Below are 17,042 nucleotides of genomic sequence, written 5' to 3'. Positions count from 1 at the left end.
TATAAGCCATTTAGACAAAAAAGTCCAAAACCTCCAGCATTTCTACCAGGACATTAATTACATCTACTCAAGACTGAACAGGAGGTAGTAGCAAGACTTGAAAAACAATTCATTGAAGTGAAGTAGCCTAACACCTATGGTAGCTGTACTGGGTGAAAAAAAAAAAAAAAAGCAAGTATTTCACAGCACTGTAGATTAATTGCACTTCTCATTTTCAGGACACAGTTTTATCAGAAATCTGCACCTTCTTTGAAAAATGCTGCAAGAAACATGAAAGGCAATTTTTCTCCTTCTTCTAAAGGGTGTTTGAGGACTTGCGTACAGGTCTTCATAGACAGCTGCTTGTAACAGAGCACCAAAGCCACTGTGGCAAAATACTGCTCTAGCAGTTGCTATCAGCACCTTCTCTTCCCTCTCTGTGGTAACTGCCTGTTTCATTAAAGGGCAGATGTTGTGCATGACCTGATTGAATACCCATTTTTATTTTGCTATGGCTTTGGGGAAGGAAGAGAGTGTTGTAGGCAGAATTCAGTGTTGAGTAAAAAGCACTAACATTTGGCTGAACAAAACCCAATTTAGCCCCCTGGGTCTGTCTGACCCACTAACCACTGCTTCCTAACTGCTCTGTTATGACAAAGTTTGTCTGAAAAACACAGAGCTTGCAGAGCAAAAAAATATGACGCTTACATCAGTTTCACAACATTTCCTTGATGACATTACTGTGAAAATTCCCAGTCCCCCACCCTCAAATTTACTGTTTTGAAATTAAACGTTTGTAGCAAAGACATAACAACTGATGGAGCCTCTTTAGTGACTGAAGGGGGAATGTACGGAAGTACCAGACAGTCATATAACACTGCTCAAATGGGGACAAAAAATTTATAGCAAGATCTTGTTTCACCACAGGGGAAAGATGGGGAAAACAGCACAAAGTATTTTGAGAAATTAAAATGTACCATCCCTATGTTATGAGATAACTTCCTCCAGGCGCTAAGTCTCTTTGTGTCTTCTAGGCTCAGGGTTTGTGCTTTCCTACAGACCTGCAACAGTAAGCCCTATATAAAAGAGAAGAGCATAAAAAGCAGAGGCAGGTATCATGGAACATAACTAGCCTTTTCTTCCCAAAGCAAGAGCTAAGGTACTAGTGTCTGAGGAAAAAGAGGCATGACAGGTACACTTGAACTGCCTCTTGCAATACCATCACCAAGTTTATAAAGATCTGGTGGCACATTTAAGTGTCAATTCTAAAGCATGCATGAAAAACTACATTTTTTATTATGGAAAATAAACAAACCAGACCAAAAAGGAAGTACATTTCCATTCACCACCATGAAAAATGTAAAATTAAAAATAAGTACCAGCCACTAAGTGCTCAGAAGCCAAACAGTAAACAAAAGCCTCCAAAATAATAGCAGGTCTTGTGATTTTTTCAGTATTCAAGGACCTCAACAGACAATGGCTCCATAGGAGCAGGAACCAAGAGGAAAGATTTTGTGGTGCTTAAGAACTAGATGCCTGCAGTTCTCCAAAGGACGCTGACCCACCTCCTGCACAGAAGGTAAGAAGACAGCAGAAAGATCGCCTCTAAAGAGCATGAGACATCTTAAGGGTAGTAGTGGTTAATGGTATACTGCAAAAATGCCATTCTTAAAAAGGGAGAAGGGACTGTCACTTTTAGAGATCATCAATGCCTAATCACTTTAAAGACCAAAGAAAACTGTGGTTAGTGACCTCTAATTTATCAGATTTTCCAAAGAAAAATTAGAATATCAGAGGAAGAAACATTGAAAACTAGCACAGCCTCTCTGCAAAATTCATACATTTGCTTTCCTTTCCAATCACTCCCAAACTGAGCAATGTCCAATAAAAGGCTTCAAACTAAGGATTGGTTTCATTTCACAGCAGCTACAAAAAAAAAAAAATATAAAATAAAGGCAGCATACCACAATGTACATTTCAAACATTTTTTCCACAAAAGACATTCAATTTCTTATGAGAGAAAGGCCTTTCTAGTAGAAGTAGCCTGCCTGTCTGGATTATAAAAAAAAAAAAAAAAATCCTACTGTTTTTTGTTCTTCAGCCAACATCAACTTCTTAAAGACTGTAAAAACAAACCACATTGAAAAAAGAATATTCACTCCATCACCAGGGGTCACACACATGGAAGGCCTTACCAAACCACTGTATGGCACATCAGAACAAGGCAAGGGCATCAGGGCATCTAAGCACTACATCAGAGAAGAATTTGGGTATTTTTCAGCAGCTCCCAATGGATCCTGTCTGAAAAATGCCTTGGAAAACAAGTAGTACAGCAGTAACATGAGAAACTTTGAAACTAGTGCTCCATAGTTGTGACCTGATGCCAAGACGACCTGATGCCAAAAGTTTCTTTTCCAAAAAAGTTTTACCTCTTTTTTATGAAAGCCCATGGCAGGGATTACTGTCCCCACAAAGAGCGCTTGAAGACACTATTTTAAATAGTGTTATCTAAATATAAAATAAAAATAGGCACATCATCTAGTTCATGTGAAAAAAAAAAACAATAATCAAGGGGCTTTGAGCCCTCCAAGTGACAGAACTACCACGGCTGAAGATTAAAGCTCTGTTGTACTGCTTTTTCCTGAATTTCACACACATGCAAACAAAAGGCAATGGCCTTAAAGCCCAAATAACTTGGATTTAATGCAGCAACTCCAATCTTGCTAACTATTTCAGATGACCATGAGAAGAACAACATTCAGGACAGTTATGCACACAACGTTATCTTTTCACTCCCCATTTTCTGCTCCCATAGTCCTGGCTTTCTGGAGACAGGCTAATATGAAACCCTGTCAGCCATCAGCAAGGTCTGCAGTGGGCACCACACTCCTGACAGAGTCCTACCAAGGCTTGTGGTACTTGTTAGCCAAGCCCTTGTTTTCTCTACACAGATGAGGGGTCTCCTCTAAAGAGACACTACCCCCAGAGCCGTTACTGAACTGATGGAATGGAAGGGGAAAGAATGGCATGGAAAGAAGGAGAAAGACTTAGAAAAGCCAAACACTGCTAGTGTTAATAATCATGCCCTAATTCAAACCAGGATCCTCTGAAGCAGTTCAGGTTCATTTTAGTTACTGTGCAGGTTTTTTCTTGGCATAAGCCAAAGGGGTTCACATCAGAACCACAGCAACTACTTGGGAGACAGGAAGCTGCTCTGCTTATCCTACAAGTATCATGACCTGAATTAATTAGTGTGTAATGCTGCACATTTCCTTAAATCATCTCCAGTGCATCCATTCCTAGTCTCACATGCAGGGTTTCCACAGCTATGACAGAAACAAAAGACAGGGGTGAAGCTTGCTGGCACTGCTGCCCTGCCTCTCCCACATGCCTCCACAGGGACACGACTGCCAGCACTAGCTTTTGGGAAGGTATTTCCTCATGCAAACTCCTACCATGCACGCTACAGCACACAGCTCCATGAAGACAGATAGGAGGAAACAGAGCTCTCAGCCAAAGCTGGAAATGAAAAAGACCACATACTAGTGTAAGAGGGCAAGTGAATAGCCAGTTTAAGGTCATGCAAACAGATGAGGTTACTCTATAACCCTCAATAGGAAAGAAGTTATATAGCCCAGTCAGGACACTACCACACATTCACACAGAGCAATTTTTACCCAGGTGCATACAGGGCCATTGTGCTTACCCCTAAACGCAAAGCCACCTAGTGGCTTTTCACAGAGGAAGTGTATATAAGCAGTATACACAAATATAAGGAGTGTTGTGCTTTTATTGCAATATTACTTCTACACATGCAGGAAGTCTTTTCTGTTGCAGCCATTACATTCCATAAACAACAACAACAACAACAACAACAACAACGCAGACACAAGTAAAAAAAAAATAAAAACAAAGCTTGCCTTGTTTAACAGTAAGCCCAGAAAGGCCACAAAAGTACCATCCTTGAAGACCCCATTGCAAATGCCCAAACCATGCCTTTCACTTTGCCCTGCAGCCACAAAAGCCCCTGATCATGCTGCTGTCCCGAAGAAGGGACAATGGAAGTGGGCACACAGCTAAGGGCTGTAATCCTGCTGTCCTTCTCTTAAACTTCGTGTTTTGCATCATTAACTTCAGTGCTTAAGAGAAACACAGCTGTCTTGGCAGGACATGCTCAACGAAGAAAGGCAGTTTCTGAGATAATAACTGCAAATACTCCTTAAAAGCCATGATGATCTAGGGGAAGTATTTTATATGAATTGCCAGTATCTTCTAGCAGGAAATACCAGCATGGTACATCCTGAGTGCTGTGGGAGGCTTGGGATGCAGGCTGTCACTAGGGTGCTCTTCCCAGCTGTCTCCTTCAGGACAAAGAGGAGCACACAGCAGCTGCCAAGCCTGAAGGCTTTAAGCATCACAGCTCCAGCTGTATCTGCCACCGAAGAGCATGACTGTGGAAGTCATCTGAATGCCCAGAAGAAAACACCTGAATGTCTCTGGGACCTCACAGGGCAGTTCAGGATCAATTCAGTTTTGTGATATGGCTGTGATGTCAGCCTGACACAGGAACATACTATTAAAATGGTAAATATATGCAAGTTCAACAAAGTCAATTGCAAGGTCCTACACCTGAGTCGGGGCAATCCCAATCATGGGCACAGGCTGGGCAATGACTGCCTTCAGAGCAGTCGTGTGGAGAAGGACTTGGGGGTACTAGTGGATGAAAAGCCAGACATGAGCCAACAATGTGCACTTGCAGCCCAGAAAGCCAACAGTATGCTGGGCTGCATCAAAAGAAGCATTGTCAGCAGGTCAAGGGAGGTGATTCTCCCCCTCTACTCGCTCTCATGAAACCCCATCTGGAGTACTGTGTCCAGTTCTGGGGTCCTTAGTGCAGGAAAGACATGGACCTGTTAGAGCAGGTCCAGAGGAGGATCACAAAAATTATCAGATTGATGGAACATGATATGAGGACACGCTGAGAGAGCTGGGTCTGTTCAGCCTGGATAAGAGAAGACTGAGGGGGGGATCTCATCAATGCTTATAAATAGCTAAAGGGTGGGTGTCAGGAGGATGGTGCCAGACTCTTCTCAGCAGTGTCCAGTGACAAAAAAAGGAGCAATGTTCAGTAACTGGAACATAGGAGGTTCAACCTAAACATAAGAAAAAACTTCTTTACTGTGAGGTTAACAGAGCATTGGAAGAGGATGCCCAGAGAGGCTGTGGAGTCTCCTTCACTGGAGACATTCAAAACCCGCCTGGACGCCTTCCTATGTGATGTGCTCTGGGTGACCCTGCTCTGGCAGGGGGTTGGACTAGATAATCTTCAGAGGTCCCTTCCAACCCCCTGCCATTCTGTGATTCTATGATTTCTCTCCTGTGCTTAAACTTGGGTAAGGAGAATAAATCTCTCTCTGTAGAGATTCATAATCAGATGCAAATGCAAAGCACCAGTGTTGCAGCAATGAAGCATATGCAATGAAAAGCTTGACATTTTATGAGTAAGGCAACAGAAAACTCTTACTTTATTTACAAGGTACAGGACCTAACATAAGGGATATTTCACACATGCAGAAGATGACAGACTACTGACCATGTGGAAAGTGGGCAGAGCAGTCACACTCACAAACATACACGGAAGGAAAAAGGCATGTTTCCCTCCTACTAGTCTTACCATCCTCTTCCCTAAAAAATAAAGGGTTAAGGATCGAGTATTTTAAGAAGGTTTACAGTTGATGGGATATTAAGCAGGAATGATGGTATTTTTTTTAAACCATAAACCAGCCTGATACAATGGGAAAGCAGAAGGAATGCTTTGGGAACTCACATTTTGGCTGCATAACTGCTTCTCTCCTTCTGCGTCTTCTTATAAAGTTGGTATAAGACCCTTCTCAGGAGTCTTGCACAGAGACCCATTTAGCATGCCAGCGGAAGAACTAATGAACAGACATGCCAACTTTCCCTGTAGCTGGTAGGGTTTCTTTTGTTGTTTCGTTTTGTTTTGTTTTTCAAACAGAAACCAAGGTACCGTTTCCATTCTCATCCCTCAGTTAAACTCTAACAATCACGTTGCAAACGACGAATATTCCTAATTTGAACAGAATTCTTTCTTAGAGGGTAGGTGAATTTTCAGAAAGTAGCTTGCCATCCTACAGCCAGCTTACTGACCAATTTGGCAAGTACCTCTACATATAAAAAATAGCAATGCTAAGACCAACTAATCAAGCATGAATCAAAACAGTTTCATCAACCGAATGCATTTTGTAAGGGAAAGAAGTAGAAAGTCCTGACTGTAACTACATTGGTATTTTCCTCAATTTTTTCTTTGTATGTTCTTGTAAGAACAGAAAAAAAGTTTCAGTGTTCAGTAATTAACACATTTATACATGAGGTTTCAACAGCAGCTGGGACATTCCCATTAGCTTTGGCAATAACATATTCCATGTGTGCTGTGTCCTTCTATCACTGTGGAAACAGAAAGCCAAGCCTCCTACTTCCCTCCAGTAAAGCACTGCATTCTGGCTTGAAAGGAGTGTCTCCTCATTTACTTTTTTTTTTGACATCTGTTTATCTCAACGTCCCCACTGTTTTCTGTCCCTAACAGACATATGACACTTAATTTGACACAGGAAAAAGCTAGCAGCCATCACAGAGAGACACTGTCTGTCTATGGAAAACACCTTGACATGCCCAGTGCACCATCAGATGGTGTCACAGCTCATCATGTGCAAAACTAGCAAGTGCTCTTGGCCACCAATTCAGGAAGAAAGCCTTCAATGGAGAATCAAACACCAACAAGAACTAAGGGAGGCAGGGAACCAACTATCCACACACATACCTCTGCCCATAAAACCTGGTACAAAACAGCTTAGAGGGAAGGAAGGATGAGGTCCATCCATGAGGTCCAGCACTTCTTCTCTGCGAGGCTTATGGAAAGAGCCTAAACCATGCTGGGGTGCACTGGGGAGCTGATTGTAACAGGGAAAACAATCAACAGTTTTTATGATGATAGACACAGGAAACCTAAGAAAAATCAGAAATAAAGCTGTACAGAAAAGAAAATAATTTTAATGAAATCTGCAAACTGTTTCAAGTTAAAACAATTTGAGTCTTGACTCATGTTGATACCTCATTTGTGTTCTGCTTCTGTTCTACCCACTTCCCACATACTTACCTTTAGTCCACCATGGCTACTTTAATGAGATTTTTAAAGAGTTTTTCTACTCCTCTCTGGTTCTTTTCTGCCTCTCTGAAATTTCCACTGAGGAATAAGAGGAATTTAATACATAGTAGATTACAACAATTTCTCAAACATGGTGTTGCAAGCATGTACTGGCAGATAGAATGAAAAACCTCAAAGAATTTCAGGAGGAGGTTAAGGATTAGGTATCTATTACCTAATGCTTCTCATATCTCAAGTTGGAGGAGAAAAGACAGGTATTTTCAAACTGCTTAAACATAATTTAAAGGGAGGGACTAAAAATTACAGGCTATAAAAAACAAAATTACTTGTCTATTTTTCATTCCATGTCATTATTTCTTTAAATTTCCAGACATTATCTGAAATGGGGGATTTTCATCAGACAATTACCAAGCATGAGAAGTTGCCACTGAGGGAAATAATTACTAACACGGGCTGCATCAGTCACGCATAGCAAAGCCCCCTCTGCATTGCATTCCTTGTGTTTGCTTACATAAAAATCTGGCTCAACGGAACAGTTACCAGCTTTAGAACCTAATAACTTCACTGGCTGGGGAACAAGCAGAAAGAGATGATGCACTAAGATTCTTTTACACTCCCCTGACATGGCATGACAAATATATCAGATATTTCAAGAGATTTCAAGGCTTTTGTACCAGCACCCATAACAGAGCTTAAGCACATGTTGCATGAAGGGTTATTGTTCATAACACCTTGTTGCAAGCTGTGGGGATGGACAGATGTGCTGGAGCAGATCCCTGTGCTTGCACCAAAAGTTCTCGGCTCAAAATACTCCCACTAGTCATTTCTTTTTCCTCCTCACTTTTTTTTTGGTTTTTTTTGTAAGACATGCCTAAGCAGCTCAAGAAAAGCATTTGATTTCCCATACGGGAAGTTCCATGTGGTAAACTTATTTTCAGCTGTGTGCCTCACAAATATAACAACTCATTTTACACTTTTGTTTGGGAAAGTGCTTGACATTTATGTCAAGCACAGTTCTGGTAACAAAAGCGTAAGTTTACACACAAACAACAATCATTTAAAACCTTCCAAAAGTTATTCCTTAAAAAACACAAACCCCAAAGCAAAATACACAAAAAACAACCTACAAAAAAAATGAAAACTACTTCAGTCAATACGTTAGAAAAAAGTACTGAAGATGCAGTCCAACTTCTGCACTAATTCAAACTTGTATGTTTCTGAGTGACCTGCCCTAGATTCTGTGGTGGTCCTGCTCTGGCAGGGGAGTTGGACTCGATGATCTCCCTTCCAGCCCCTAACATTCTGTGATTCTGTGCATGGCATTTGCTGGCACAGTGCACGCCCAGGACTTCATTCCAGCAAATCCTGACAGAGGTTCCCAGAATCTAGAATTTAAGCAGCTTTAAAAAGCCATCTTAAGTTGACAAAAGCGCTCTCTAATGTTACAAAGCATTTGTATCCCATCAGAAAGCACAACACACATAAACCAAATGAGTTTCAAAAAACTGGCGGGAAATCTCTCTTGAATGAAGTCAAACAGCAGCTGCTCTCCCAGACAGGCTCACGATGGGTGCAGGCAGGAGCCTGCAGGCAGCCAATGCTCACCTGCACCCTGCAACTTCTCTGATGCACACTCAGCATTAGGACTGAAAAACCTCCATGAGCATGCAAGCTGACAGAAATGTAGACTAAAAGGTAAAGAAGAAAACAGAGACTTGACAGTCCCAGTTAGCTGCGCCTTGCTGGCAACAGAAGGGAGTCTGATTCCTCCTTGATTAACCATCAGCTGCAGGCTCCACAGCTCCAGCTCAGCAAAACCATCACCAAGCCCAAAATGTATGTTTCCAATATTAAGAAAATCAGCACACTACTCAAAACGTAATCCTCCCCTGGCTGGACTCCCATCGTTTACTTTGGTTTTTGGCTCTCCCAGCCAACCGCATTGCTAACACGTGGTGTCCCTTCTGCCTGCCAGTCCACACAAACCAGCACCTGGAAGGCAAGTCAGCTGCTTCCTTTACCCCAGAGCCACTAATGGATCAAGTTTTTCCCTGTTTGCCTCCAGTGCAATCCCATTCTCCAATTTATGTATTGTTTTAGACCAGGTCAATTCTTGCATTTTCATTGGCATTGAAGGAACAGAGTTTCAGGCTGCAATATGCAATGATTGCTTTATGCCTTTAATAAAACATTTTTAAAAACTCACAAAATTATGAAAACTGCTTCTTATGTTGGATACTCCAAATCAGTTCACAACTTCAAGAAGTCCAGTCCTCTTCATGACCAGGTCCCAGCTATTTTTGAACCACAGTCCTTTTCATCATTCTTTCCCCCAGGCAGAAAAAAAAACAACAAACAAACAAAAAACAAAACAACAACCCAAACACTAAGCGCAAACATATTTCTCATAGTTGTTTCCTGTGCATATATATAATGTTAGGCTAAAACTTCCAAGTGTCACAGGCACTCAACTATCAAATCATAAAGCAAACAAACACAAAACTGATGACCAGCAACACAATGAGGTTTGTACCCCTCCATAGCTCTGCATCAGGCACATCTTTTTATTAATGAAACATTAGCTCCATTCACATTTTGAAATTGCTGCTACTCAAACAGCTCCAAAGACAGGGAGAACAAAAGATGTTGAAACCTCATAGTTCTTTGTGTTGCTTCTAAATGTTTCCCAAGCCACCACTCCACATGCAAGCTTTTGAGCCTAAAACCCAAGAGACAAATAATTATGGAGAGGGAGACTGCCAAAATACTGAGACAGAGCAGCAACAGAAAGTATCAAACAGCTGAGAACTAAGTGGTACATATGATGCTATCTATTTGTTACACTGAATGGTGAAATCTCCTCCACTGTTGTTCACTGCATTTACAGGGGAGGGCTGACAGGGTTATTTTGACAAGCACAGACATCCCAGCTGTCAGAGGTTCACACCTGCCATCAGAAGAAAAGCCGAGATAGGGCCACGAGACATGGATTCCTCCCCTGGTATTGTCCTCTGAGTTTGCTTCCTCTAGGCCAAAGGCTACATTGCATTCAAACTAGAAGAAGCTACCTTACAAGATGGACATGATGGTCAAGAGCCACCATGGCTCTGTTTCCTCCTTTGCCCATTGTGCCCCTTATTGACCTGATAATCCTCCCAGAGCAGGCAGAGCCTCACAGGCTCACCTGAGACCCCTTACTTCAATATAACCATCTCTGATGTCCCACATGGAGACTAAACTATCTTTCCTTACATTTGTTCACCACAACTCAACCCCAGACAGAGGCACATGTACCCAAACAGATTTTAAGGAATCAGCCAGAAGAACAGAAAGGATTTTCATTTCCCTGGATGGCTCAAACTAGTCTAGCCACAAGCATGCTGAGGAAAACCCTGGAGAACAATCCCCCAAACTTGCCACCACTCAAACCATGAGACTGGCACCCCAGCAAGACACTGTGTGGTCCATCAGGAATGAGCCTCAGCCCTACACTCCAGGGTAAAAAATACCTATGTTAAAAGTACACTGTAAGTACATGCTCCACAACATTAACTGTGGTGCCATGAAGGGTTCAACTTTTTTGCAGAAGGACCCAAGAAATTTGCAGGAAGGCAGCTCCCACAGCTCTGTGCAAGCTCTCGGTCCCACACCAGGAGTGGTCCAAAGAGCTGCACAGAGGAGCAAGGTGACCAAAAGCCCGGCAGGTGCTGGGGACACATGCACAGGAACCAGCTGCGTACATGTCTGAGGGGGGTGAAGGGCGCACACAGCTGGGATGCACATGGGGGAGGTAAAAAAGAAGAGAAATCCAGGAGTTGCAATGGGAAGAACAGCCACAGGGGGAAGTTTGGTAATGTAACAATCCACAACGGCTCCCTCTGCAAATGCTTTATCCCAGTGAAGTTTCACTGGATATAATGTTGTCGCACTTGTAGAAAGACAACAACAGATTCATATCCACCAGTGGAACTACAATAGGTGCAGTGAGTCTGGGTCTGGCTGTACCAGCTGCGTATCTCAGGGAAAAAAAAAAACCTTGCTGTGGGAATATGCACTCACTCAGGGATGAAAAGATGCCGCTGCATGAGGAATAAAAGAGATACCAAGAAGTGGGCTTTACTGAGTTTATCTTCAATTTACTTTAGCTTTGCCATTAAATTGACTTTGGACTTTTTAAATAGAGTAATGACTTTAGATATTAGTTAATATTGCTCAAAGAAGTTGTGATGCTGCATAACTGGATGTTCCATCTCTGAAAATATTCAAGGTCAGGCTGGACAGGGATTTGAGCAAGTGAAAAGATGTCCCCAGGCATGGCAGGGGAGTTGGACTAGATGATCTTCAAAGGTCCCAAACCAAGCCAAACCATTCTGTGATTAGATTACACTGATCTTGAAAAACAAAGGCTACAGAAAAAATACTGAAAAAAAAAAACAACCAACCACAACGCTTGCAACATGACGACTGCTGGAATAACAACACATGGAAGCAAACTTGAAAAAAGAGACACGTGGCTTGAGAAAAATAATTTAAGTCCTTTAAACACTGAAAGTGACCTGGTTTAAGAAATTCTAGAAAGACACTAAAACAGGTACCTAGGTAATCAGGCATTGCCACTGTACAGCCCTCCTGGGATGTAATCTATAATCCAGTATGCTTTTCTGCAATGTAACATTTAAACATCAATCAGACATATCAGGATTTACACACGGGACATGAGATTTCCTGTGTTAGTGAACCACTGAGAAATATCTGAAATGCACAACATTTTCTCCTCTGCCTTCTCCTCAGACAAGAAGAATTAAAGTGAGAAGGCACAATTAAGAACTTTCCAATAGCCTAAGGAGGTGTAGAAATAAAGGAAGGGCAGTAGTATAAATTTTATATTTCACAGGTTTTAAGAGAGGATTAACTTAACACTAGTTTCTTTTTCTTTTACAGGAACAAGGGCAATTATATTTAAGATGTACAAGATTTAACAGAATATGGACTACAACACTTGGCAATTGAAATCCAGCCACCCTTGATGACCAATATTAATCAGATCTTACTATTACTGTGACACACACAAGATTCCAGCTCCCGCCTGGACAAAGCATATAGCTGAAGAGAAAGAAAGAGGGCCGATTCCTTTTCAGGATTCGCCCCCAGTTGTTTGTAAGAAGGAAACTTGGTTTAGGGAATATTTAAACCTACTTTGGACACGCTTCACATAAAAGTGAGGACCATTTGTATGGGTGGTAGAAACACCTAAGGTGGAACTCCTTAGGTTACTGCCTACAGGAAAGGCTCAGACCACTCCAGGATGCAGTCAGGAGCTGTAGGGATGCAGGAGCAAGTGCTGCTGGTGGAGCTGGATGAGCTGCAGAAGGGACTAAGGACAGGGCGACAGCCCTGGCACAGCACAGTATGATGCTCCTGGAATCTCCTGGGTTTGTGGGCTCTGTGAAGCAGTAGTTCCTGCAGGGACTGCAGGGAGAGGGGAAACAAACCTACATGAAGACAGGTATAATTTCATCCCCTGTTTGTGCACAGCATTCTCTTCAGTATCTTTTAAAAAAAAACCAAAATACCGAAACATAATACATGTTCACACTCTGCTCCAACCGCTTTTCATACCTGAGAGCAACAGTTTGGGGGAATACAAAGAAGCAAAGGTGTAAAATTATAAAAACAAACAGTTCCCAAGAAAGGATAATGTATCACGCTTTGCAAACTTTTAGGAACAAAAGCCTCTAGCATTTTTTGTTCATTTTGTAAAATAACAGTCCCCTCCCCCCCTGCCAGACAAGACATTACATTTGGGAGAGCTTGTGCCACGATGTCAAACACCAGCGTGTGGGTTTTCTCACACAAGATGCACAAAATGATGCCCTGGTTATTACTGACCACCCTCCAGCCTCCCACACTGGCATTGAACACAATGTTCCCGACCTTCAGAAGCACTAAGGCAGCCAAAAGCCCAATGAACATCAACGGCGACAGTGACCTCTCAGCACCTCCAAAAAGAATAAAACAAAAAAAGAATAATAATCAGCCTCAGTGGGCCAGTCCTACACTAAAGTTTTGTGCAAGCAAGGCAATTCCAATGGTCCCAACGAGACCCAAATACATCCTTGCCACTGGATCAGGAAGCTCTTGACACAGCGCTGGGGCTCCAAACAAGTCCTTGTTAGAGGGTCACATCAGCCTCAGCCTACCTAATGCCAAGGCAGCAGTTATGCAATGGCATAAACAACACATCGTATTCATGAGGGACTGGATCCCCAGCTGACAAAGACTTATTTTTTTGACTTCTTTTTGAAGTATTTAATCAGAAATTTGTGCTAGAAGTCCCCTCTCCTGACTGACTATGCTGCTGTTACCCCATCAGGCATAGCTTGATCATCCAACAACCTTTCTAAGCAAAGAAGTTGACAGACCTTGGAGCTCTGTGCTATTGTGACCATTATTAGCAAAAAATCCAATAAATGTTTTCTTCTCTCTGCTCCCCTTTTCCCAACTGTTACATTCAGGACAAGACATTCTATATGGTCATAAAGCATACATTTCACAGACTGTAGCAGACCCAGAGTCTGCAAGACTACCTTCACTGTTTCTCTAACATTTTAGGAGTAAAATAAAGATTTTATTCTCCTCAAGATGAATCACCCACAAAGATTTAAAACAACTTTTGTATTTCAAACCTCTAGATTTAACTTGCTGAAAAAAAAAAATCAAATTCATAGACTTAGGAGCAAAGAAACTTAAGAACAATTTAACATGTGTTAACTAACAAATGTTATTCCTCCCCCCAAATAAGATGTTGTAATCTAATGAATATACTTCTTAATAAAACACTTGAAAACATTCCTTTCTCTCTTTCCCTCTTCCATCCCCATCTCAAGATTTATTGGGCATCAATCCATGGAGATAAAGTAAAAGTGTAGGTTAAGAGACGGATACTAAGATACAGACATTGGAGAAGCTGTCAACTTTACAGTTGCATTTAATATCAAAAGTTCACATAGGGAAAGCTTAGTCAAAAAAGTAAGCATCAGAATATGCATTAAAAAAAAAAAAAAGGCATTTTGGTGCCAATAATATAGCTTGTTGGTTTGTTTCAGCCTTCAGAGCTGCAGAGGCTGTGAGAATCCATACTTAAACATGCACCGAAAGGGGTGTTGGAAACTTCAAAAAAGCTTAGTTAAAAGCCTGTAATACTACAGGAGCCTGATCTTCACTAAGCCAGGGAACAAACTAGTTAATAAGCGTTTATAAATTAAGGAATTAGATGATGCGAATTAATTTAACAAAGTAGCAACCATAGGAATTCTGTCAGCTTCCTTTGGCTTTGGCCGAGTAATTAATTCTTTTTTCCTTCTTGTTCTTCTTCTTAATTAAAACCAGAATCAGCGCCAGCATCAGTATGTGCTTATTAACACACGGGCACGCACTGATCGCTCTGCTTGCGCAGCTGCAACCTCTGAGAAATAATATGCCACTGGCAAACCGGACCAAAGATACAGCTGTATTTTTCTACCTTTCCCCCCGCCCCCCAAAACCATAGAACTTTAATTACTGCCTAATTCATTCGGGCCCGCTTTTGGCTGAAAGGCAAGCTGGCGGGAAGCAGCCCACGCTAGAAGGATGCAAACGCCGAAACGTGCGCGCTGACCACCGAGTGACCCATGTGCGCGACGAACCCTTCCCCGCTCGGGGCCCCACCTCTGCTCACGTTAACGCGCTCACGCAACCGCTTCCCTCCCCAGAAGTTTGGGAAGCGAAGCGGACGCTTTCTCACCGACGCCCAGCTCCCTCCACGGTGCAGACCCCCGAGGCACAAGAGGGAAAAGCGCAGCACCTTCTCCCAAACAGGACTCCCCCAGCGCTGACGCCCAAAGGCACCTGGCACACAGGGGTGCTCAGCGCTTCCCGCCCCGAAGAGGCAGCTCCACCGCCCTCCCTGCCCCCGAGGCGATTCCCGCTCTTCAGAACCACGCTGCACCTCCGGGCACAAACCTGAAGCCCTCCCCTGGGGAAACAAACCCCCGCTGGGCACCGAGGGGCTGAGCGGGACCCCCTCGCTCCGGTTCCCTCCGAGGGGAAGCCGGGGCGACCCCGCAATCACCGGGCGGTGGTTCCAACCCGGCGGGGGGACCCGGGGCCTCCCCTGCCCGCGGCGCTGCCCCCCCGGGCGGCAGGGGGGGAAGGGGACGCGCCGAGGGCCGGCTGCGCGGAACCGGCTGCCCGGCAGCTACCGCTGCGGGACTCCCCATTAGCACCGTTCTTCACTTAAATTTTTAAAGGAAGGGCGCGCTCTGCAGCCGGCGAGGTCCCGCTCACACCTCCCCCGCCCGGCTCTCCCCGCAGCCCCCCGCTCCCGCCCAGTTTTCCCGCGGCAGCGGCCCAGCCCGTGCGGGGCGGAGGGCCAGGCCGCCCCCGGCCCGCTCCGCCGGGGCGCTCAACAGGTTTCTGCACCACCCCCCCCCCGCCCCACCGGGGCCGCCCCGCACCTGCCCCCGCTCCCACCCTCCCCGCAGTGGCGGCTGCCCCCGCGGCCCCGCAGCGGGGTCTCCCCCGCAGCCTCGCTCGCTTACCCATGGCTGGCTCTCGTCGCCCGGGCGGTGCGGTGCGGGGGGAGCAGGGCAGGGGCTCGCTCCGCCGTGCCTGGCTGGGCTGGGCTGGGCTGGGCTGGGCGGGAGGCGCGGCGCAGGGCAGCGGCGGCAGCTCGCACACTGGCGGGCTCGCCTCGCCTCGCCTCGAGCGGCTGCGGGGCGGCGGCGGGAGGGGCGGGACGGCCCCGCCTGCCCGCGCCGCCCGAGGGGCTCCCGGCCCGGCCCTGCCCGGCCCGGCCGCGGGGCAGGGGGGCTGGAGCGCCGCCCCGCGGCCCGGCGGGGGCACCCGCCCCAGGGCGGCCCCGGGGGTCGCGGTGTCCCCGGCGCCTCGTCTGGCCTCTCCCCCGCCTTGTGTCGCTCTGCCTCGGGGGGCTCCCAGGGACTAGCGCCCCGGGCCCAGGCAGCCCCCCCAGCTGCTCTCGGCTTCAGGAGCTGGACTGGGGCACGGGGCGAAGGGCACCCCTGACCTTCCGGGGTGTCTTGCTTCGTCGTGTTTCCCTTGTGGCCATGGCAAGGGCACTGTGCGCCCAAAACGTGGCGTCGTTGCATTCGTATCTACACATTCACGTTCAACGACGTGATTCTTGCCTTCAGGGCCTCTTCCGCACCTCCCAAGGCCGCTTCGCAGCGTTACCTCGCGCTGCGGTAGCTGCCACTTGAGTGATGTTCCAGCCGCAAAACCTCTGCTTGCAGGGACACCTTCGTTTCTTTAAACACTGTGAGAAATGTATCAGCCTTTGGCCAAACCAGTGACAGGGACTCAAGTACTGGACGGTTTGGGGAGTTAGGGCTGGCTTCTCCCCTAGGAGCTTACCTGGAAAACTCTTCCTTACCAAGACACGTTGGAGGCAAAAAGAATTGCGTTGCGCAGGACCCGGCCATCACGCATGCAGACAATGGGTATGGGAGAGAGCATCAATGTTGGCTCTTTCAGTTTAGTGGTTTTTCTAAGTTGGACTTTTACCATCAGAGCAATTTGATTGCTTCCGATGTCAAGGCCAGCTCTTTAGTCAGAATAAATGCATCTGCAGTGCCTAATATCCATCAAATGGTGCAGATTTACATTAATTGGGTACTTGGCATGCGTTTCCTTTGCCTTTGTCACAATAATAGTATCCTAATTTTCTGTTATTTACGTGAAGTATAAGGATTTCATCTTCTTCCACGATTATTAACAAATTGATATATTAAATTATGTAACCATATTATTCCATTCTGCATGAGATCGATTACTTAGGAACATATTAACAAAACAGAAAGGCAAAGGAGTGACAAAAGTGTGA

At 44.9% G+C, this 17,042-nt stretch overlaps 1 protein-coding gene across 2 annotated transcripts in view; it reads right to left on the bottom strand.

Moving 5' to 3' along the window:
- GPM6B (glycoprotein M6B) overlaps positions 1 to 15,841 on the bottom strand; it is a 110,009-nt gene extending 94,168 nt beyond the window's left edge. Inside the window, exon 1 of one of the 2 annotated variants that reach the window (XM_051630964.1) lies at positions 15,742 to 15,841. In XM_051630964.1, coding sequence (XP_051486924.1) covers positions 15,742 to 15,745 — 4 coding nt within the window. In that variant the 5' untranslated portion in view covers positions 15,746 to 15,841. Of the gene's footprint in view, positions 1 to 6,817; positions 6,883 to 15,741 lie in introns of those variants that run through there. The other variant, XM_051630932.1, reaches the window with a different exon arrangement.
- Positions 15,842 to 17,042: the final 1,201 nt, after the last annotated feature.

Source organism: Apus apus, chromosome 1 (genome assembly GCF_020740795.1).
Source record: "Apus apus isolate bApuApu2 chromosome 1, bApuApu2.pri.cur, whole genome shotgun sequence".
Taxonomy (NCBI): domain Eukaryota; kingdom Metazoa; phylum Chordata; class Aves; order Apodiformes; family Apodidae; genus Apus; species Apus apus.
The sequence above is the reverse complement of the archived record's forward strand: the minus strand, read 5'-3'. Positions and strand labels throughout refer to the sequence as shown.